This window comes from Belonocnema kinseyi, chromosome 1 (genome assembly GCF_010883055.1).
Source record: "Belonocnema kinseyi isolate 2016_QV_RU_SX_M_011 chromosome 1, B_treatae_v1, whole genome shotgun sequence".
NCBI classification, from domain to species: domain Eukaryota; kingdom Metazoa; phylum Arthropoda; class Insecta; order Hymenoptera; family Cynipidae; genus Belonocnema; species Belonocnema kinseyi.
Window position 1 is genome coordinate 75,798,597 of NC_046657.1, and position 24,895 is coordinate 75,823,491.

The 24,895-nt window shown below is 35.2% G+C and overlaps 1 protein-coding gene across 1 annotated transcript in view; it reads left to right on the plus strand.

The window, feature by feature from the left end:
- The window catches only part of LOC117178234, a 56,960-nt gene that overhangs the window by 23,347 nt on the left and 8,718 nt on the right, over positions 1-24,895 (plus strand). The window contains exons 8-11 of the mRNA XM_033369562.1: positions 5,108-5,209; positions 11,136-11,204; positions 19,154-19,258; positions 20,771-20,839. Of these exons, the coding sequence (XP_033225453.1) occupies positions 5,108-5,209; positions 11,136-11,204; positions 19,154-19,258; positions 20,771-20,839 (345 nt within the window). The remainder of the gene's footprint in view (positions 1-5,107; positions 5,210-11,135; positions 11,205-19,153; positions 19,259-20,770; positions 20,840-24,895) is intronic.

Here is a 24,895-nt window from a genome sequence, read left to right on the forward strand (position 1 = left end):
AGACGTCATTGCCTCTGTAAGTGCTTATTTTGAGGAACTTCCGAAAACGCACTTTTCTGAAGGATTAAGAAAACTTGAAAAGCGATTGACCAAGTGTATAGATCTCCAAGGAGATTATGTTGAAAAATTAAAAAAAATTTACCCAAAAAAAATTGTTTTTATACTTCATTCTAAGGACTTATTGAACTACCCTCGTATTAAGTTAATCGACCCAATTTTCACCTTACTTTGCTGACATCCATATCCAACCTGATCTTTCATGGTGGATCTCGATCCCTTGCTAGGACAAAAACTGCATTTGCAGGTCTAGTTTTCCGGCCCAACGTTCTAAAGGTTGCCACAGCTGCACAGTATAGAATAGTTTGCACCTATAACCCATTTTGTGCTACGTTCAAATACGGTGGTTAAACCTTGCTGTCGAGATGTGCTATTAGTGCACGCAGATCATTTGTGATGTTCATTTTTTGTAGAGAATACCTTAGCGTTAGTTCTACATATCTGAACTCTAGTCAAGCATGACCAAAATTCCTTTCCAGGTGCTGTAATTCTTCTGAGATTTCCCTACCCACATCATCGTTAGTAATATCCGGATGTGGTTCTAATGGATCCGATGCATGATGTTCATTATCCCTAGAACCTATGCCTTCAGCATCAATCAAGTCTTCATTATCCACATCTTCCAAGGCGAGCTCATCAATATGAAGCTGCCGTTCCACTTCCATTTTGATAGCAGCTATTTCAACAGCCGAAAGCCGTTGGTTTACAGATATTAAGCGTTTTTTAACTGCTAGATTCTGCTTCTTTATTTTTGTGGCTAGCTCTGGGTATTTATATATGAAGAGTCTATGATGTTCTCTCCTCACTCTTTGCCCACATTTCTCTGCCAAAAAATAAAGGCGCATAACATCTCTATTCACATAGTATGTCCATTTTCGTCGCTTTTTGGTTGCTGAACCTCTGCTTCTGCCTCTGGTTGTATAAGTTCATCCACCTCTGTAGGATGTGGTGGTGTTGGATCATCAATAGGTTGAGGAAGAACATCAATTGCTCCTGATTGACCGTTTGACGTTGCTTTCTCTAACTGATGTTTATTGCCGTCGTTTTTCCACGCCAAATCAACTTGTTTAATCTTCATTGCTCGGTCTTCTATAACATGTAGATTAATCCTGATGTCTTTCACATTAGCGATAAGATCTCTTAGTGCGACTTTTTGTATAATAGGATACTTTGCAGCAAATTTTGTTCTTAAATGGTATCCTTTTTCCTTGTTTGTTTAAAACTTCGCACTATCATAATAGGACGCACCAATTTCCCTTTCATTGTGGTATCCCAGTTGAAGCTCTCCCACGGTATTTCTGTCGAGGTAGTTAACTGCAAATAGCTAGCACTAGCCAAAGCATCCTCATCAAGCACAGTTAATGTTCCACTGCTTAACGTTTGTCGCAGATGTTATTGCTAGCCAGCTGTTTGATTAGTGAGATCTGCCTGACCATCTCGCAGCTCACTGTCCCCACCGTCCCACATGCTGTGGCGCCCAGCTGTGGCTCCAGGGGCGCCCCGACGATCCTCGAGAAGCGACAAGAGTTTCAAAATCTTTAATATATTATCCATTTTTCATTGATGGGTTTTGGTGTTCTACTTAGTCCCTCTCCTCTTCGCTATCAGCCTATTTGGCATGGTAAACCCTGTCAGTAGAAAAGAAATTATATTGTTAAGGGATTATATTATTATGAGCTGCGTTGTATATTTGGTCAAGAAGGGTCTCTTGTCAGTTCCAACTTACTCGTTCCTCATTTTGTCACAGAAACTATCAATGTTCACCTTAATTTTCACGATGAAATGTTACTTATGAATAAAATTAATATGTAGAACTGAAAATTAAAATTTATACCATTTTGAACAGTTATAAATAAAAATCCCTAAATTAATTAAAAAAATATTTGACAATTGTTTTATTATTAACACTTGCCTGTTAGAGGACTGCAGTTAAAAATTTGTTTGTTTGTTTAAGTTTTAAGATTTACAATAATAAATCCTTCAGTGTTAATCACTTTAAGTTTGAATTTCATCAGTTTTACACATTTTTAATTGAACACTTGTCAATATTATTATTGAAAATTTGTAGGCTCGAGAAGCTACGATCATGGTTCTTTAGAGTAAACAATCCTGGCGCACCCGTAGAGTGCACGTCATCCACTCCTGTTCCTTCTATTCTATAATGTAAGCAAGAATGAAAAATTTACGCAAGATACTTCAAACGAAACTGTTCCTTCGAGTGAAATCTCTAGCAGCGGATGAGCTTACACTGCAGACGGCACAGTTGCAAATGAAGATTTAAGCACTGGACACTTTTTAGAGTTACCAATCTTTGGAGAATGCTTTGAGGAACAGTGTTGATGAACCAAATGAAGTGATCGCAGAACAGGTCAGTTACTCCAGCCCCCCCCCTCCCCCACACTCATAATTTTCGGGTTTTCTATAGCCCACTGAATTGCCGCCCAAATTCGCTCAAATGCGCCACCAAAAAAGATGTTTGCGCCACAAAACTGTATCAGTTATATCAGGTGTTACGGGGGGAGGGGGGGTATAGCGTCACGCTACCCCTCATTTGGAAAATTAAAATTTAAATCTTGGTACAGTCTGCTGATGCCGAAAATTCAATGACGACAATTATCTTCGTCGTCAGATCTGGGAGGAGAATATGAGGCTTTGTATCACTGATATGGTTAGTAGTGGACAATAAAAAATTCTAATAGTTCGTAAGCTATTCATTCTCCGTAAACGGACTTGAGTTTCTCCTGGGCATCTTTAAGCATCTACTGAGAACATGTCCAAATGTTTCTGGGTCTCGCTTGCACGCTCGGCAGTTGGTGTCGAATACAGGTAAATCCATTATAGGTTCGGGGTAAACTCAGGTGTCCATAAGGCCGTCTTGGCAGGCAAAAAAATCCCTCAATCTCTAATGTCAGTCCAGCAGACTTGAGAAACATTCGGATAGACCCATCGATAGTTCTTTTTTGTGAATAATACTGAAAAATTTACCATGAATGGGCTTGTTCGCATTAAAGACCCTCTAGGTAGTGTTCAGGTTTCTCACCAAGTGCACTCGTCGGGTGAACTTGTAAAAGGGGCATGGTTTACGAAAGTGAACTACAAAGTGTCATGTTCTTTGAACGGGTGCGTGTGAAAAGCTTTGGCGCGAATGTAAAGATTGTCGTGATATTATAATGGAACGGCAGCGAAACAACATTATTTTTTCTGGAATTGCATCAAACCAATTATTGTTGCAAACGATAATAATGTTAACAAAAATCTAAGAAAATGACGAAGAAGATAGTAATTATGAGTCTGATTGTGACATTTGTGATGGAAATTTCAAAAAATGTTCAAGGCCCAAAGGAAACGCCATCTAAAATAATAGGATCATTTAAATAAGCCCAATTTTTCAACTTCCCGCTAATTCCTCCCGCCAATTTCTTTGCTCACTTGCATTCACCTACCTCTTCTCGGTCGGGTGAAATATTCACCCATCGAGTGACTTCCACCCATCACTCTGGTGATTTCTGAATGGTTCCCCCGTGTAGATCCGCGCACTCACCTAGCGCCGCTGAACGGTTTCGAGTGCACCGGAGTGCACTCAGTGAGAAACCTGAACGAACCCCTAGAGAAGGACGCGACAATCTTTAAGTGAACATGAATTAGTCGAGGCGCAATCCCAGATAAATTCGCTCGGGCGCTTGTAGTGGGGATGTAGGTACGGGATACAGTTGTGGTTGAGCTACTGTAGTAGTGTTTAAATGAAGTGCAGGCCTCAGCGCGCCCACAAGCTGTTCGACGACTTCCTAACCCGGAACGCGTCTGAGAACTAGCGGTGGAGAAAATTTCTCGTTCTTCTCCAGAGTCCTTGGTTTGCATGTTCTCTCAGTAGAAGCGAATATTCTGCTTCCTGTGTCAGTGATGCTAGGCGACGTGTATTGTCGCTGGAATCAAACGGGAGGCCAAGATCCTCTGCGGCCCTACCTACGGGACAGTATAGCAAACCGCAGCATTAAAGACTCTATGTCGATGTATGAGTAGCATAAGAAAATTTTTGCTATTCCGAACTGAGCAGGCTGTAGCAAGAACCGTTCTTGCATGAAGACACTCCAAGCTCAGCAAACCTCTACCCGCTTTATCTCGAAGGGGGTATATATGATGTACAGAAGGTCTATGATGATGGATTTGTTTCATTGTTGTCATTTTGTATGTGCTCTTGTCGAGTTGCTTCAACCAAAAGCTTCACGAGTTACGCCGGTGTGCATGCCAATGCAAATACGTCACGCAGTATGAGTTTCACATATCTATCCGGAATCGACCGCAGAGGCATCACTCTACTCAGAGTTGTGCTTCCACTGGAGAACTTACTCTCAGTTTCTCTCTGCTCGCATGAACAGAAAGAATCCGTATTAGTACAAATTCAGACATGACTTTTCAGCAAATTTTGCAAATACTTCAGTTGTGTATGCAGACTTTCCGTGCATTTTACCTAGTCTCCAATAAACTCTACTGGAATGGAAGCTTCTAATGTGTCCCCTAAGGGTCTAAATTTTTCTTACACCTTCGTCTCTATTCCTCTCCACACCCTCCACACACATACTTGGTGGTGGAAGGGGGACTTACAGTTTAAGGTGGGTTTCGAACCACCAAGAGCAATAGCTGTGAGTACTTAGAGAAAAACTTTTTCTCTAGAGGTACCGCTCCCACGACTCTCCGGAGAGAGTGCGAGGCGAGAATCGAACCCGCAAAGCCGAAGGAGTGGGTCCAAAGCCTACGCTTTAGCCTCCACGAACATCGTCCCATTCAATAAACTCTACTGAATTCAGTATTTTCTATTCACGTGTAGTTTTATTGGATGATCGGTCAAATCTGCATAATATCAGTAGATTTAATTAAACATCTTTTAAAATCTTCTAAAATGTCATTCTGTCCATATGTTTGCTGATAATGTTATAAATTTTACGAATCCTTTTCTGAATGTGTTAGGATGGGGGTTTTGGAGTCCTGACATCCAATTTTTAGGGTTTTAAAACAAATTCTTTAATACAAATCCCTATATTGTATTCTACAGATATAGATGCTGAAAGGCTTCAAATACATCGAGCAGGGCTCAGCCGTACCGACGGTAAAGCTTCTGGTTCTGGCGATAAAGTTTTGAGTTCTACAATTCAAAGTTAGTATTTTATAATTTTCTTAACTAACAACAATTTCTTGAACACGTCCCATGCTAAGCTTTAACAATTATCCTTACCCTAAATTCAATGGGTTTCAGAGTTTAAATTGTTAAAAAAAATAACAATGGCGAGTTCCGCTATCACTAAAACCTTACTATTTCCATCTTTTTATCATGTCACATGAACTGGTCTAGAGTTAAGAGCTTGTTCGAATCAAAATTCATGATTGGTTCTGACACCAAAAATGTATGCATGACTCTCAAGGTAAGTTTCAGAATTCTATTAAAAGGATATAGTCGGGAAAGCATACAAAAATCAGCCCCTAACGGAAACTAAATTCTGAGTCAACCTTTTAAAAGCATACAATCAAAAAAAAAAAAAAAATTAAAGAAATTTTAAACGATTAACCGCCATATAGAGTGAGTTAGAGGGGAGGGGGTAACGTCAATTTTTATTTTTTTTCTCTTTTTCTATAAATAGAAAAAAATCTGACAAATTTAAGAACACTAAGTCTTTTTACCATAAAATAGTCACTTAAGGGGCTATTATTTTGAATTTTTCAAATTCTTGTCTTTATCGGATCTTAGTGTTAAAGATTAACAACAGTTATTTTCACATGAAAAAATTTCACATAAAAAAATTTTCTTGGAAAAAGAAATAGCCTTATTTTTAACGTTAACCTTTGCCCTCGGGCTTTCAAAATTAACATGAGGTTTAAAAAAAAAAGTTCAATTTTCAAACAAACACAAATATTAAAAAGAAGTACTTGTCAGAGACTTTTTGCGAATTAAAGTATAATCACCACTGAAGGAATACTCAAGAATTAATTTCATCAAAATAACCTTCAATTTTCTATACCCCCAATTCCCTTTTATAGTGCCAGGAAAATACCCTGAAAAATGCATAATAGCAGTTTTCTGTTAAATTAATGCCAAAGACGGTATATTTTGGAACTGTGAATTGTGAAAACTTAATGTCATTCGGGATAAATTATAAAAAGTTAACGTTGTTTATTTTTTTCGAATAATTTTATTTTCCAAAAATTGTTAAAAGTTATTATTTTCTGGAAATAGTGACATATTTAAAGAATGTTCAGAAAAATATGTTTTTTAAGTATATTCGGCAAATATTTAAGCAGTTTTGTTTTTATTATTTTAAATTTCTTTCATTGTGAAACGAGAAAAGTTCTTATTTCATTAAATTAATGACACAATTAAAGGATGTTTATAGCAATATATTTTCTGAAGAACATTTAGCAATTCTTCATATAATTTTTAAATTCTCATTATAATGGGAAGGTTTAGGTTTTATATGCAAAATGACTTTCGTGGATCCAGTAAAATGTGGACGTTTTGAGGCCCCCAGAGTCATGAAAAGTACAGCTAATGCTCGTTTTTATTCCAAGCTAGGTGGTTTCCATCAAATGGCTTTGGTCTGTATGCAGGGGGATCGAAATATAAAAAGTCAGGACCACCTGAACTGTTTCTAATTTGAATGCATGATATTGCGCAATATACTCGACTGAGTACTCGCATACTGTGACCCACCAGAGGCCACAATCTCAACCGCCTTTGCCCTAATCCACTGAGAAACTGAATAGAACAGTCACTTTTCATGTCAATATCTGTCTGCCTTCGTTGTCGTCGCTTTAGTTTGTAAACACGGTAAAATTTTTAAAGTAATTATCCGATTGGATTGCCCCTTAGCACACTTTATAAGGGTAGAAAAAGAAAAATTGACTTTGATAGACACCTATTTTAGAAAAAATTTCAAAAAGTTAGAGCCTTTCCAACATTTTTTAAACCATTTTTTTTCGAGATTAAAAAATCCTATTTACCGTTATTCGTAGTACTCAAAAAGTCGAACAATTTATTCTCACGTATTTTTAACCCCCCATCCCCCCCAAAAAAACATGAAAACTAACATTTGAAGCCAAACAAAGCACGATACGAAGAGAAGTCTAGATAAGAAATACGTTGCTTTTTGAAAGATCTACAAAATTGTCATAACAACTGTCCTGAAATTTGTTTGAAAAAAAATTCCGATTTTGATCCCACATAAAATAATGAATAATAATTCATTATTTTATGTGGGATCCAAATTAGAATTTTTTACATTCTTATCGTAATAAGAAAGTATTGTTTTTATGTGCAAAATTACTTTTGCACATTCCATCAAATGTTGACGGTTTGAAGGCCACCTGAGTCAGCAAAAATAGTTTTTACGTCGGTGTCTGTCTGTCGTTGTAGTCATCATCTGTAAACCTAATAAACCCTTAGAGCACAAAAAGAAAGATCAAGTTTGTTAAATAGCTATTTTGGATAAAAATTCAACAAGTTACAGAATTATCAGATCATTTTAAAAATTAAAAAACAAAAATAGACGCACGATATGAAAAAACTCAGAAAAACAAAAATGGCGCTTTTTGAAAGATCGACTATATTATCATGACAACTTTTTTAATTCTCTTGAAAAACAGAAAATTCAAATTTTGATCAAACAATAATGGTAAATCAATAATTAAATTTTTCGGTTATATTATGCAATATACAACAGAATATCAATTTATAAAAGTTGTGCTACTTAAAAAAGACTGACAAATTTGTTATGAATTGTTTTTTGATAGGAATCACGGTTTTTGTTTTATTCGTAAAAAATAAAATTAAACATTTTATATTTTAGACAGAGGGCACAAAAAGTCGAAAGTTGAATCTTTACGGGAATATATTTTTAACACCCTAATATAAAAATTACTGTTTTTGATTTCCCAGTGGGCAAAAAGTTTGTCGACGTCTTTACGACATCGTTACGACATCTTTACGATAACTTTACGACATCCTATGTCCATGTAGTTAAGGTCTCTTTAGGATATCGTAAATAAGTCGTATGATCTGACGATGTCTTTACGACATCGTAAAGACAACGAAACGACATGGACATAGGATGTCGTAAAGTTGCCGTCAAGATGTCGTAACGATGTCGTAAAGACGTCGCCAAATTTTGTGCCCACTGTGTTTTTTAAAATAAGATCCGCTAAATGTAAAAATTGTTTTTTCACTGCATGCTTTAAAATGGCTGACTTAACATTTGAATCCCTTTTCGTTCATTTTTTGCATGCTAACGCGGCTATATCAATTATGACGTTGATCGAAATTTATGATAATGTATAGAATTTTGTGGGAATCCATGGGAGAATATGCACCTTTATGGATATTTATGGGAATGTGTAGTAATTCATTGGTAACTTTTTATAAAAATTCCACTGGACGGATAAGCACTTTCTCAGTCTACAATTTTTAAGATTGATAGAAATTTATATATAAAACTTGTGAGAATTTGTTAAAATTCGCATTTTCATTGTAATTTATCAGAAACTTTCAATAAATTTGATGTTGTTCTTCGAAGATATTAATTACATGCAGCTTTTTTGCGAATCGAATAATACCAAAGACTCATTTTTAATAAAACTGTCTCTTGTGTATCCATTTATTTTAGAAAGATGAATAAAAATGACCAAAAATCAGCTTTTTGTCGCATCTATTTAAAACTTGGTACAAAGGTGTTCTAAAATTTGCATAGGTTTGTCTAGAACTAGAAATAAAGGGAGTTTTGGTGTGATGAACTTCAAACTTAACATGAAAAATTAAAAATTCAAACTGATGGATCCAATATGGTGGTCCATTTTGTTACATTTTTACGTATTTTTCTAAAATTTTCATGAAATTTCTGCATGAATCTTTTTTGGTTGGCTTTTTACGTGCTCTAAACTTCTATAAAAAATTTATTAAAACAAAATTTGTTTCCAAACATTTATTTTTTAATTTTAAAATAAATTTATGGTCTGCTTCAAGTTATTTTAATTTACGCATAAGCAAAAAAAGCCCTTTCTTTACCGTTTTTAATGGAATAGATTCTAAAAATATATTTACTTCATCGAAATTTGGTAACTTGGTTATGATGAACTGACTTTGGGACATTTGAGCTATCTTTAGTTTAGCTCAATAAAAACACAAGATGACAAAAGATTATATGTTTATTGGTTCGCTGAAACTGAATTCGAAACCTGGTTTCTCCTATCGCTTCAACGTTTTTTTCTAACCTCAACAACAGCTTGAGACTATAAACCCCAATAATATCAACCCTCCAGCTATATAACCCTATACTTTCATAGATCAATAACCTTGATATCGACAACCTATAACTCGAAAACCCATAACCTCAAAATTTATAACCTTAAAACTCATCAAACTTAAATCCCAATTAACTAAAAACCCAAAACGCAGCAAAAAGAAACAAACTTATACGCGAATTTGAAACCTAAATCTTGAAGAGTTTTAGCTTTATAATTTCATCCGTCCACCACTCAATAACTTCAAAACCCATAAGCTCCGTTACACTGAAGTGTATCAGAAGAGAATTGCACTCCACAATATTACTGCGAATCATGTAGAATTAAATTTCATGACTTTACATACCCATAACTCCATAAAAACTAATACCACAAAACTCGACAACACCAAAAGTCAATAATCCTATAACCCCAAAACCCCATAGCCGTATAATCCAGACACACCATAATCTTATAGCCCCATAACCCTAACAACAGTAAGACTCATAAGTGAGTTTTCAAAAGCCTGTAATCTAAGAAAGATACAATAAAAACTTATGCTCGATTTACGTGAGTCCCCTCGCCTCTCATAATTCTTAGAGAGCTTCATTTAATCTTATTTCTCATAAACTTTGGGTCTCCAAAAATAAAATTCGAATATTCAAAAAGGTCAAGATTTCCCGCATCGTAATAACCTTTATTTAGCGATACTCAGAAACAACGGCGTGGGCGCAGCAGGCTTCTGTTCCCTTTGGGGTGCTTGATGTACGTGACTTCCCTCGCCACTCACAATCCTCAAAGAGCTTTATTTAATCCTATTTCTTATAAACTTTGGGTCTCAAATAATGAAATTAGAATATTCAATAAGCTCAAGATTTTCTGCATCGTAATAACCTTCATTCAGCGATACTCAGGAACATCGGCGTGAGCGCAGCAGGCTTCTGTTCCCTTTGGGGAGCTTGATTCACGTCAGTCCCCTTGTCTTTAGCGATTCGGGTTGCTTGATTTGCGTGAGTTCCCACGCCTGTTAGAATTTTCATAAAGCTTTATTTAATCTTATTTCTTATAAAATTTGAGTCTCCAAAACTAAAATTCGAATATTCAATAAGGTCTAGATTTCGTGACTCGTAATAATTATACATTTACAAGTTCAAAGGTATGGAGTAATAGAGATTTGGAGTCGACGAGTTTCAACCATCCACCTTTAAGTACTTTTTTGTCGCATTTAAGAGTTGTAGGGTTATGGGCGTTTTGTGTTTATAGGGTTATGAGATTTTTGATTACTGGGATTAGTTTGTTGCGGTTATAGGGTTATGGGACTTCGGGGTTATTAAGCTTAAGGCTTTTGAGGTTATGAACTGATGAACGTATGGAATTATAAAGATAAAACTCTCCGGAATGAAGGGTTTAAAATTTGCGTCGAAGTTTTTTTGATTTATTTTTTTACTGCATTTTAGGCTTGTAGTTTATTGGGAATTGAGATTGATGAGTTTTGAGGTTATACATTTTTACGTCATATGTTCTAGGGTTATAGGTTATCGTTCTCGAGGTTATTAAGCCATCAAGATATAGGGCTATATGGCTGGAAGGTTGGACATTGATGAGTTTTATAGTTTCCAGCTGTTATTTCAGAATAAAAGGAACGTTAACGTGATGGGGCAAAACAGGTTTCGGATTCGGTTTCAGCCACCGAAAAAAAATATAATCCACTTGAACTGGTTTAAGGAACACTTCATTCATTTTTTGTGGCCCTGTGGAATTTTTGCGCATTCAATAAAAAGATTATTGAATAAAAATCCCTATATTATATTGTACAGATGCAGCTACAACACATCCAGGATACTTTAATGCTTCAACAGGGCTGTCATTGTCAACAGGGCATATGCGTAAGTTTATAATTAATTTTTGCACTAAGATATTATTTCTATTATTCAGAAGAAAATTCAAAATCGTTGGTTCTTGAAGAACTTTTAGAAAAGTTTCGAATTTTAACTTAAAAAATACATATTCTTATAGGGAAGTAATTTCGTATTTCTCGTTCAGATAAAATTCTGCAGTTTTTTCGTATTCAACTTGAATTCGAAAAAACATTTTTAGTAAAACAACAAAAAAAACATTTTTTTATATATTGTGAAACTTAATGACCTCATAATCCAGGCATTATATATAATCCCCCTGAATTATATATAATGGCCGGCGCGAGGTTTAGGTAAAGTATATAAACTTTATTTTTGATATAATGATGAAGTTAAACATGGGCATGATAAATTAAAGAGCACTTTTAGAATTCAACGATTCAGTTGGATTTGTTTCTTATGTATAAACATTTATTGGTTCAACACTTTTCGTAAAGATTAGAAAAAAACTTGCTTAAAGAAATTCCTTGCAGGCAATTTAAAAAATTATTATAACCATTTTTTATTCGGCAAACATGTTGTATTTCTTTAATTTTCAGAAGTGACATTTCTTTGAGATTTTCAGAATATTAAAACGTCTGAAATCAGTGTAAGAATACGGCAATTTAAGTTTACATCTAAAAAGTTGGGCGTTCGATTTTTGACCATGGATAACCCCCTTCTTTCAACTTTTTTTTTTGGAAGAAGAAATCCCATTATAACGACAAATATTAATTTTATTATTCGTTAGTTGCGTCATCAGACCCAGAAGAAAAATGTGAATATTGCATAATAAGATCAAAAATCAATTGCCCCTCCGTTCCGTCTCTGCTCTTCTTCCTTCCCTAAGATACGTTTGGGGCTGAGAGGCAATTCTCTCAGTCAATACAACTACAACTTAATGGAGCACATTTCACGTATTGGTGTCCAATTTTTATTTCCAAACATTCGAATTTTCAACCAGAAATGGAATAGTTGAATTTTCAATAAAAAATTCATTTAAAACAACAACTAAAACCACAAATTTTTTAAGAATTTCAAACAAATCAAATACATTTTTAGAAATTAGTTTGACTTTGAAACATTCAGTTTAGTTTTCAACAACAAAATATATGGCTTTTCAATGGAAAATTTAATAATAAAATTTTTCACCAGAAGCAATTAATTTTCAGTAAAAATTGGATTTTTCAATTTTCCATTCAAGAAAATTGCCATTGAAAACAATTAAAAAATTTTATAAAATAGTTAAATAATCAACTAAATAGAAGTTTTTAAGCCAACAAGATAAATTATGATCTAACTATCAGCGAAGAATGGTTTTTGGTTTTTGAAAATATATATTAGAAAAGTATTCATTTTACAACTTCTTTCTTTTCACAAGGTGGTGAGCTAAGCTCACCGAAATTTAGCCTAACTAGCCGCCTTTTTGCAACTTCTCTTGGCTCACCAAAAATATTCGTTCTACGATCACGGAATTTCGTAAGCGGGAAACTTACCCGAGGAATTTAAACATATTTAAATAAAAATAAAGTTCCGCAGCAATTTAAACAAGTGCATTAACGTAATTAATCATTTAATTCCATTAACAATTTCTTGTCATCCCGTCCCCTTTCCTTCATAAGAACCAAGATCTAAGTAAGGTGAGGAGAGGGGATATACCGTAATTGTGCCCTCTGCTCAAAATCGATAGCTCTTCTGACCAAATTTTTAGACCACCCTAGTACAAGAACTATATGGAAATATTTTCTAGTAGGTAACAAAAAACAATTCATTATGGCATAAGCTTGCGTCTAGTACAGAGCTTTATGGACTAAAAATTTTGTTAAATGGTCCTGGTAAACTAGAATTTGTTTCTTTGTGCAGACAAGGTTCTATTCGAAAGCGTAAAGGTTGATCCACATATAGTAAGAAGCATAGCCAGATTGATTCTCCTTTGGGAAACTAGATTTGCTATCTCGTGGGGAAAGTATCAAGTCTTTTTTGGCCACACCATAAGCCTTCTGCTTTTTGCATCAAACTTCTATCTCTATCTTGCGCACTAACAAATTCTTCTGGATACCTCCGTGGCGGCACTAATCATTGCAAGCATAAGGTCATAGTATTTTATATAGATGACTTTAAGATTTGGCTTTCGATTGCGCAAGGGTGCAAAAATCATCTGAAGAAAGGAAAGACTATTGGCGTTCCCAAGGACCTTGACCTTATGGATATACCTGTTATTAGACGTCTTGACACTGGACTGGAGTGTATCGAAAATCAAGGTTTTCATGTTTTGGATGATGGGGGGTGCTGGCAAATTGTGAAACGATGCCAAATGAAAGTCGGATAATATTTATTATCCCTGCAGCGCCCTTGAAATATTGAAATTTTCATGCAAACATGCAAATTGGCTTGTAGCTTTTCAGGGTAAGGGTAAGTGACCCCTTTACCCCTCCCAACCCGTGTGTGCAGCTCTTGGCCTGTTTACCAGATGGTAAAAACGATTCTGAACCCACCACGAGAAGGTAGCTGCACGTCGGGTTTCGTCATCTCCCATCCCAACCGACTAACCATAAATGGGAGGACTCTTTCACTTCGAAGAGTCAGATTCCGTGTCCGCGATTAATGCGGTGGTAAAATGTATTTGGATATTGAACTTAGGCATAATGATTCTTGACCTGAGTGTGGACTTAATGTACCCGTCACGTGCTTCTGCACCACACACGCTTTTTGCGGTTAGGGTGACAAGTTTTACTATTCTTTCTACGACCTGTGTGTGAGAAAGAAGGTCTCCGGCCAAAGTCATGACCTTAGAACAGTCTTCAACACACCAATGATTTGCTTCGTATGCTGTTCCACTTAATATTGCGGGTTCAAATAGTCCATCTTTTGGCCAATTTACCATTTTCGTGTACTGCGTTGTTACAAAATCTAGTGAAGGAAGTCGGAAAATTCATGGGTCTTTTTCTCCGCGCCCGCCCTCTGTAGCCGCAGCCAGCTGCCTCTTTGACAGAATGATTTGAACTGCAATTTTTCTAACTTACTGTCTTTCGTCGGCCAACATGGACAGAAATAACATTTTCTTGGTGCGCAAAGTATCCATTATTACTGAAGACCGGGTCGACAACATCACGATGTCTCCTAGGCAAATACCTTGATTTATCCACTATTTCAAAAAGCAACTTGCTGACATCGACAGCGGAGTACTTGATATTGATAGGAAACCATGATGGACCGTAAACTTTCAAGACAAAACTAAGTAAAGCTTTCATATTAGCGGATAGCCTGGCTGTTGCTACGTAAAGACGATGTATTCTTTTGGCTGCGGTAAGCCAACTTGAGTGTGCAATAGGACCGAGATCTTGTCTAGCTAGGTCCTCAGAACACACTTCTGATTGAATGGCTATATAATGGCATACACGTACATCCGATCCGCACTCAGCTCCGCGACATCTACATCCGGCAAATCCACGTCAAACTTTCTGGAGCTGCATGCAGGGAGGCTTGCACGTTTCTCTCGCTGTTTGACTATTGTGCCACAAAAAGTGTTATAAGTACTGTTGTTACCATCAGGAGCCTGCATTAGGTACCTAAGAGGCAACTCATTAAAATGGAGGAGAAAAACAATTCATTGTAATGAATGTTTTAGTTCCTTCTCCTTATGGCCGTCAAAGTAAAAACCCCGTTGTGAGTTTTTGCTAAAGACAACAGCAAAAGATACATGACTACCAAGAACTACTGTTTTGATTATTTGGATTTTGGATTTACCTATCACAAATAAGTTATATGTGTTTCTGAGAATACAAACATCTTTAAGCACCGCTGAGGCTATGGCAGATGTTTATATGAAGCTCAAGCCATACTTATCACTGACTAGAGCAGCATTAAGCAGTGCAGGTCTATTTTATAAAGTTCGTGGATTATTTCCTTTAATTTTCATTTTAAACTCCTTATCCGATCCAAAGTCTGTTTCACTTTATATCTATATTTCAGTGGCGGTCAATGGACCAGCTGCCCCAAAATTTGCCCATTTTGGTTACAGCACCGCGAAATTTCTAGACTCCCTTTTCTCAGGACTGCACTTACCTTCTTATCGATTTCGCCTATAGCCATCTGTCAAGATGTTCTTGGGTCTAAAAGAAAGATTTTCTGAATTGACGAAACTTTCATTGACTTATCAGGACAGTGGCAGATACTTGCCTCCGGATTAGCTGCGTTCTCAGTGGGCAAAACAATTATGGATGTCCTAGAGACGTCTTTGCGACATCGCTAAGACATCTTTTATAACATGTCTTTTAGTCATCCGAGGGATGATCTTAAAACGTTTAATGTCAGTAAAAAAGATGTCCCGAAAACGTCCATGTCTTTAAGACGTTTTTTGGTCATCTTTAGGACATTGGACGTCTTAGAGACGTTGCTTGGCCTGATCTAGGACGTCCTAGTCATGTCCCAAGGACGTTTTTGGAATTTTCATAGTTTTGTGCCCACTGGGTTTATAGGGTACTTTAAAAAAGTTACGTCGAAAAGTGCATTAAGCTTTTCAACCATTTTTTCAACGGACCCTTTTGAACCGCTTCTATCTTTCCTAGACTTTTTCTGGAATGACTTAAGGAGGTTCTAGTGTTCTTTACGAAAAGACACAATTCTATCAGTGATTGTTTTTTGGCCCGCAACAGGTATTGAACCCTTTCATACAGGGTTGGCAGGGAGAAGGAGGCGCAGTCGGAAGGGAGGAAGGCGGCTGATAAGGGGTGGGGTGGGGCCCCTAAGCCTTACACCCCACCTTCACCTCACTATTTCTTAGCTCCTAACTTGTCGCGGCGCTTACATAGGTATGTGCCATATTTGCTACAATTCACTAAATTACAGATTTTCCATTATTTTTCCACCTGGATTTTAGGGCTTAAATTAAAATCATGGTTTGTCCAATTGCTTCCATAGTATTTCGAGACACATTTGTGACGATGGCGCAGACAAAAAAATTTGGCAGAAGTTAAGGTTCCGTTTCAAATTGATCCATTCGTGTTTCTCATTGTGACGCCTCCATCTTAGTTAAATTTATAACAACAAAATAAAAACAAACAAGGATAAATAAAAAAAATCGTATAGTTATCGAGAGTGTTCTTTGAAATTCTCGGGACCCTTGATCAGCGATTTTTCGACCTGGTTCTTTAAAATTAAACCCCGCGTTAATTTAATTTTAATTCCTTATTTGTGTAATGCGTGAAAAAGACCACGTTACATTTTATTTAGTATGGTTTCACAACTTTTGTACACCCCTCATAATACAAAACATGGAAAAATGGATTTTCGATACGCTCTACTATACATACCTGGGCGTGCCTCAAAGCCACATTCAAGGTGTAACATCAATGAAGGAGTCTCTTCGACGATTTGGTTTTCAAATCTGTCGGCGTTAAATAAGGTATCTGATACTAACATGCTTGCCTTCACAGTTCTGCTCTACTTTTAAATCTTCAGTGACTGTATAAACGAATTGTTCTAAGTACATCTTACATCGTTGCAAATGGCCAAGACCCTTTTCTAAAATGGTCATTAACCACACGATGATTGGCAAAGGAGCGTTCTTTACAAAGCCGCGGAGCAGGCGATTGAAACACTGGGCCTGAATTGGAACATCAGAAGTGAAGAATGTGCATTATTCAATCTAGATGCTTTACTTTTGACAGCTGAAGTAAAGAAGGCAGAGGTTGAAAAATTCCGCCAAGAGCTACTTGACGAGAAAATACATGTCACCTTTCACAGAAATGTAAAAGAGTTGTCCTTATCAAAAGAGCAAACATTTGCTTTTCTCAGATCATCAGCGCTTAATTTAATTACAGTAGCTTTTATTTTGGCGTGCTATGACGGTGTCCTTTTCACCCTAGTATACCGTGACCGCATTTTATATCAAGATGTTCCCAGGGATAACTGCAGAGCATGTTTTGCGCATGCTGAGTACCTAATACACATACTATTTAGGTGTCCCACCGACGCGGTAACGACGTATCTCTACAGACATGATTCGGCCCTAAGAAGGCTTCATTACCAGCTTTGTCTCCTTTACTGTGTCGACCGCAACCGTTCCTGTCAAACGCTTCAAGGGAGATAGAGTCAATTGTCCAAAATAAGTATTGCAAAAATTTCTGGAACTATAATTTTCAGACAGCTGTACTTGTTACACACTCGAAGCCTGATATCGTTCCAGAAGACTTCGAAAAGCGAACTGTATTCGTGATCGAGTTCTCGGCTCCGGCCAACTACAACATGACTGCTAAAGAGAAGGCTAAGGAAAAGAGGCATAAAAACCTCAAAAGGGAGTTACAAAGACTACACCCAAAATATTCGGTTAAAGTAATTGTCCTTTTCATCGCAGCTCTCGGAGGTATAAAGCTATTACTGGTTCGTAAACTTAAAGCCATACAATTTTGAAAGTGTTTTTTTGTTTGTTTTAATTTCAAAGATTTACAAAAAACAATGGGTAAATTTTAAAATACCTATACACAAATTTACTTTTTTGAAGACTTACAATACAAATTATTGTGATTTCGAAATAGAGGTTTGTAAATTATTCCATTAATGAAAATTCGTTCTTTGACGCCATTTAATTTTAAACAGTTTTTTTTCTTAAGTTTTATTATTATCAATCACATAAATTCTTCAATATTCACCACTTTCAATTGGAAATTCTTCAATTCCAAATATTTGTCATTGAGAACTTATCGGAACTTTTATTATTAATATTGGCCAATTTTTTATTCCTTTTACACCGATGTTTAAGTCACCCCAGTGGAATATAAGAAAAAAATAACGAATAACACAAAGTTCTGGCGGAATTAATTTACGCCTATATAATAATTGTACATAAATTCCAAAGTATGAAGTATCAGCAAAACTCGAAATGGACTAAATATAGAATAAAAGGTTATTCATCATTGAAAATTTAAATATTAAATAATAAATTTAACCAATTTTAAAACTCAAATTAATTATAATAAGATTCTCTTAACAGAAATAATTAGATCAGGAACACTGTTGTCGGTCATTAATACAATCTTATTAAGTTCTTTTGAAAATTTCCAGATAATTTTTTTCACTTGAAACAACTGTAATTATTTAAAAAAATGAGTTTACTTATTCCATTTTTCAACGATATAATTTTCTGTTACATCAATATCGGTATTAATTATAAAGAATACAGACATTCTATTATAATTTTGTATTTTCGAAAAAAATCATACGATTATTATTTTCAAAGTTACAAACAAAGTGATAAACTATTTAAATAATCAGGTTATATTTCTTTTACGATTCCAAAAAGATAAAAATTGAATTTTTCGATATTTTGCAGTTTGCGGTGATTTTTCAAATCATGGCAGAATAATTTCCGAAAATTTATTAACATGCATGAAAATTGATGACATTTTTTAATCAAATTGGTGGGAATTCAAACAATTCTGTGGAGCTTATGGAAATACCTAAAATTTATGGAACATTTTTTTATTTGAAATTCTAATTGCAATTTAATGGCGACTTTTGATAAGTTCGATAACCCTTCTTCTGGACGTACAAATTGTGCTCGATTATTTTGTGCGTGCCTTTTTATGACTTCTTTATGTGAGACGGGTTTTCAGCTATTCAACTCTGAGCAGGGCCGCTGTGAAAAATTCAGTACGTGTCTAAAATTTCTCAGATGCGTTTTTCCGCTTTGATTCAAAAGCTGCTCAAAAATAATTTTAAAAATTCAAAAAAAAAGTGGCGAAAATTAGATTTCTTCTCAAGGCTCTACAACGGGCGTTTGGAGTGGCTGATTTCGAACTTGATTTTAAAAATTACAAATTTAAATCCTGGATACAACATAACGGCTATAACATTTAAATTTAACATTTTTTTCCATTTTTAAATTTTTGCGTTTCGTTGAAAAAATTCGTTAATAAAAATTCCTATATTTTATCTTATAGCTGGAGGTTTTAAGAGGCAGAAATCACCTAAGACATCAACAGAACTTGTAGAACACGACTTCTTTGCAATTGGTAATAACACTGCATCAAGTTCTACAACATCACGTTAGTATATTATAATTTTTTAAACAAAAAAAATTGTTGGGAGTTTTCTTGCTAAGCGGCGCTGGCCCCTAGAGACCTTTAAAAAAGTTCAGAATTCTAAATTGAAAAGTACGGTTTATGCTTTCCCAGTTTTTAATGTAAATCCGCCTACTGAAAAGAAAGTTCTTTTTATAAATTTGTAAAATGTATTGAAATTCGCAGTTTGCATAAATTTATTAAAATTTACCTTTGTCGAAATTCACAGAGTAACATACGGCACTAACCCACTAATATTTCAAAATTCACTTTTTTGGCTTTTTGCATTATTTAATCTGTCCGAAATTCCTTGCTTTCTGCAGAAAGTGCAAAACTGAAATTTAATATTTTTTATAAAATAACCAAGTTCCAAAAAGAAACTTGAGGATTATAAGGGGCTAACCCCGTACATACTCTCATGAAGATTCATGATTCTTTATTAGTCCCGAGCGGTTTTATGAAAATAACAATAGTCTCCGGTTCCATCAGTTACTTTTACAAGGAAAAAAAGAAACAATAATTATTTAAGTTCTTTGTGATTAGTATGCTGATGACGAGTTACATGCCGTGTGCAAAATTTAGGACACGCAAATTACTTTGCGCATATTTTTCTGTTATATTTATTAACTTTTTTGACTTCCCTCGTTTATAAGCAATCATTTTTTGCAGCATATTTTGTTATAAGATTATAATATTATATTATATATTATATTAATAAAAATTCCAGTTATGTATCTTTTCAGTTTGAACGGCAGAATAAAAGTTTCAAATAATCGATTTTTTGTCGCATCTATATAAAACTTTGCACAAAGGGTTTCTTGAATTTGCATCCACTTGTCTCTAACATGAAATAAGTAGAATTTTTGTATCACCGACTTGAAACTTAACATGGAAAGTTAAAAATTTGAAATGACGAATCCAATATATAGGCCGAAGTTGTCAATTTGTACATATTTTTCTGAAATTTGGTATAACGGAAGTTTTAATGTCTCTGATTTCGAATTGGGCATCCAAAGTTCAAAATTTAGAATCCAATTAGGCGGATATTTGTTCTGAAAAATGAGGAACATTGAATGCTGAAAATACAAACGTGCCATGAAAATTCTTTAGGAGTCGTTTTCGTTTGACTTTTTGCGGATTGCACGTTTTCATAAAAAATTTTGGAAAACAAAATTTGTTTTTAAACATTTTTTTAAATTCAGGAATTATTTTTTGTGGTCTGCTTCAAGTTATTGGTATGTATGCATAAATACAAATTCTATATCCTTTACCATGTCAAAGGGCAATATGATGTCAAAAAAACACAATACCCTAAAAATACATGAAGCAGCGTATCAAGATTCTTAAAATGTATTTACATTATCGAAATTTGGTAACCTGGTGAAGATTAATTCAATTTGGGACTTCATAAATTTTATATTTAGTGTGTACCAATATCAAATTCTTAATATTCGACAAAAAATTCTTGAATAAAAATCCCTATATTATATTATACAGATGCAGCTACACCGCATCAAGGACACTCCGACGCTTCCACAGGGCTGTCATTGTCAACAGGACAGACGGGTAAGTACATAATAATTTCATATACTAAGAAATAAGTGCTATACGTTAAAAAAGCCCCTCAAAATCATTGACCCTTGAAGACCTTGTAAGCAAGGTTTGAATTTTAATTTGAAAAATACATATTCTCATAGAAAACTAATTGCGCTTCTAATGACAGCGCTTTTCGCCTTCCACCAAGATGTCTCAACAAGCGCTTGTAACCGTTTAGTGCCAGAAACAAGGGTTAGGGCTGAAATTTGTTGATGTTTGTGTCTGATAAAGAAAATATGTAGAGAACGTAAAATAAAGATTTTCTAATAGCATTTGAAGGGGTAGCTTGTATACTGTTATAGAAATTCAATTAGGTAAATACTTGGTATAGACAGTAATAAAACGTGACGAGCACAACGTTTTTTCAACCAATTACAAAATAAAATTCCAGAAGGTTATTTTTTACTATAATATCATTAAAAATTACTTTTGTAACAAATTGGTGTATTAGATTGGATCTGCGTCCATACAATATCAAATAGAGGCTGCTACTATTTGATATACGCGCATGGCTATTCACCCGGATCTCCAAGCGATTCACTGATGCGTGAGTCTAACAACGTATTTTTCAAAGATTTTTGGGACAAGAATGACTATCAAAATTGTAGGCAAGATGGAAAAATTATTAAAGTTCACGACAATAACTTTTTTTCACTTAAAGTACGTTAAGCCAGATTCCTCATCTGTGATACTAGCGTGCGGGGATATGTAATTCTCGCACTGTTTTGCGTGCGGAAATATTTTCCAGACTGGTTCCATTTACGAGTGATTCCCTTGAGTTAGTTTGGGAATTACTAATTACATAGAATGTAGGGCAATCACGCAGCGTAGCCGGGATACGAAGCTGAGCGCACTTTTTCATAACGCCCATGACAAGCTGTCGGTAACCCACCGCTAGTACCATTTACTCTCGACTCAAATATGAATACTAATTTGGTAAAAAGGTTTCCGCGTACTCCGCAAAAAACTTGAAGCTGCTGCTGAAGCAGTTTCCCAAAAACTTTTGCGTTCAAAATCGTTGGACAAATATGCCTCTTCGTATAATATGTTATAAAATAAAATATAAAATACAATATAAAATCATTATTCAAACCTTTAAGACACCTCATCGACACACACATTCGCCGACTGTAATTTTACACCATATTTTGGCAGTGAAACTTCTGAGGGAGCGGGACGCTATTTTGCACGAGGTCTAAATCCATAAGAATCGTCACGGTATGTTTCTGAAATTCAAGGGACAAAAGTCAACAAATTTACGAAATTCACTGCGTTCAACGAATCCACCGAAGTAAAGAAATTCACATACTTCACAAAAATTCACAGAATTAGCGGCATTCACGAAATTCATAGAGTTCGCAGGATTTATGGAATTCGCAGAATTAAATAAATTCATAGAATTTAAGGAATTGGTGGAGTCAAAGGAAGTCATGACATTTAAGGAATGTACAAAGTTAACGGAATTTATGACAATCATGGAATTCTTGAAACTCATGTAATCTGCGAAATTCCTGGAATTTAAGGAATTAAAGAAATACAAGGAATTAATAGAATTGGCGGAATTCAAGACATGCAAGGAATTTAAGAAGTATCCGAAATTGATGGAATGCACGGAATTAATTAAATTCTTCGAATTCGTGGATTCATGTGTGATTCATGTGATTAAAGGTAGTCATGGAATTCAGGGAATTGAAGAAATACAAGAAATACCAAAAATGAATAGAATTCCCGAAATTCATAGAATTCATGAAATTTATGGAATTCGCATAAATCGCTGAATTTACGTAATTCCTTGCATTTAATGTTGCAAAAATTATGTTCGATTTGCAAAATGTCTTTGATTCGTCATGCTGATCAATTTCTAGCATTCATCCCAGACAGAGGCTTCAAAATGTCATCATATGCTACAGCACACACAACATACACAAACCAGCAAATAATCTCATGTTAAGATATACGCCTGTTTATCCTCCAAACGCAACTACTCATTAAAACTCTGTGAGTGGGCCATTGAGTATCCAAGGCCGTTTGTTTTAGGCATCTCTCTCTATCTCTCTTCGCCGACACTTTTTCTTACACATTACTTAACAATTTTTCTGCACGAATAATAATAATAGTTTATTTGGACTTTTAGAGACCGTTAAATCAATTTTCAGAAAATATATATTCAAGCAAAGGTTTGGCAAATTACGGTCAAGAGTCTATCAGATTTTATTTCATGGTGAACAACTTTTTATATCATTTGTGATTTTGTAAATACGTAGTGACCGTTTTCTGTAACACCGAGTACTTTGATTTTAAATCTCTTCAAAATTCTTTGAAACAACTGAATTTGAGATAACTTCTAAAAAATTTGCAGTCTTTCAATATTCTAATATTATATCATTTCTATTAAATCATTTCAAATTCTTTTAAATTTAAGGAAATTTTTTAAAACGTAAATTAAACGGAATATTTAAAGTTCTCTTAAAATCTTGGATTCTTTTATTGTTCGAAGTAATATTTAATCCCTTAATTAACTATTGTACAATCGCTTAGAATGCCGTAAAATCTTAAAATTTCTTTCAAATGTTCGAAATCTTTGAAAATTTCTTAAAATAATTAAAATCGTTGGAAGTTCTCTGAATTCTCTTCAGATTGGTTAAAATTCTCCTATATCATTGGAAATCCTTCAAATATTAAAAAATCTTTCATAAAAATTAGGCACTAGAATGACTTTTAAGGCTGGTCTCCAAAACTTTGATCGGTTTGGTTGAGGAGATCCAGTCCGCTTCTAAGCGCTATTTTTCAAAAATGAATATATCATATAAGCATTAAATTGCTTATACTTTTCTGTTAAGTTTAGCCAATTATATTATTTATGGTTTTATTTTCTGAAAGGATATTGTGGGGACGAACATTTTCTTTGGTCCGAAATGACACGGGATTTATTTTCTGATAGAGATTATTTTTGAATTTTTATTTTTATTAGAAAAAGTTATTCAGCTACATTCAGCAAAACTTCATATGATATTGCATGATTGAAGATTCGATGAGGTCATTTTGAAAGTCTTTAACGTCGCTTTGATTTCAAATAAAATTTCAAAGTGCCGAATATCTTACAAATCTTTTACCAACCGTCGAGCATTCAAACCACGAAGCATTCACACGTTCGCGACGCACACACTGCCTCGCTGAGTCATACTGATAGCCGACTTCATCCGAATGCCGCCGAGCTTAGCCGAGTCTGATTTATCCTGGAGAGTCGCGTTCGCTAGAAGTTCTGAAAATCTCGGCACTCCCGGCATTCTTAAGGAAATCTTAGCACTCTTAATGTGAATTTGCTTGAGACTGCCACATTGGTAGTTTTAAGATTTCCAGATTTTTCAGTAAGTATTCCCTCGGGTTACAGCTAATTATCAACTTGCAGTATCCACTCTTCGTCTAAGGTAATATGGCGCATTGTTTTCCTGTCCTTTCCTTCAAACAAAAAAATGTTTGTATCCGAGGGGCTACTCACTAATAGTAATTCTTAGATTGCCGCGTGGGAAATCTTAAGAGCAGTTTTTTAGGAACACTTAGCAATCTCTCAGCAATCCAGATGTCCTGAGAATTCTTTTCAATCTTTAGCTAAATGTGGACAGATGTGGTTTGGTATGAATCCGCCCGACAGACCCTCCTATGCGCACTGTTAGAAATTTATTTAAGAATTTTCAGAGACGCGTACATAAATCTTCATGCAGAATCCTTTTCTAAATTTTCCTAAACTGTAGCAAAAATTTAAACAAAAGGAACTGCATAAAACTCCAGTCACATGTTTCAGAAAATTTTGTTACAGTTTAGGCATTTTCAGTTACTGTAATTGAAAATTCCAAAAGGTAAAAAATTTTTTGTTGGTTTATCAATTTTAATGTAAAACGTGTAGTGTATATTTGTCCTACTTATAGTATAAAATACGAGGGTGGATTGATAAGTTTCCGGCCTGACCAAGAGATGGCGCCACTAGGCCTACCTTGAGGTGGCGTTCTATAGTACCATCCTTAGATA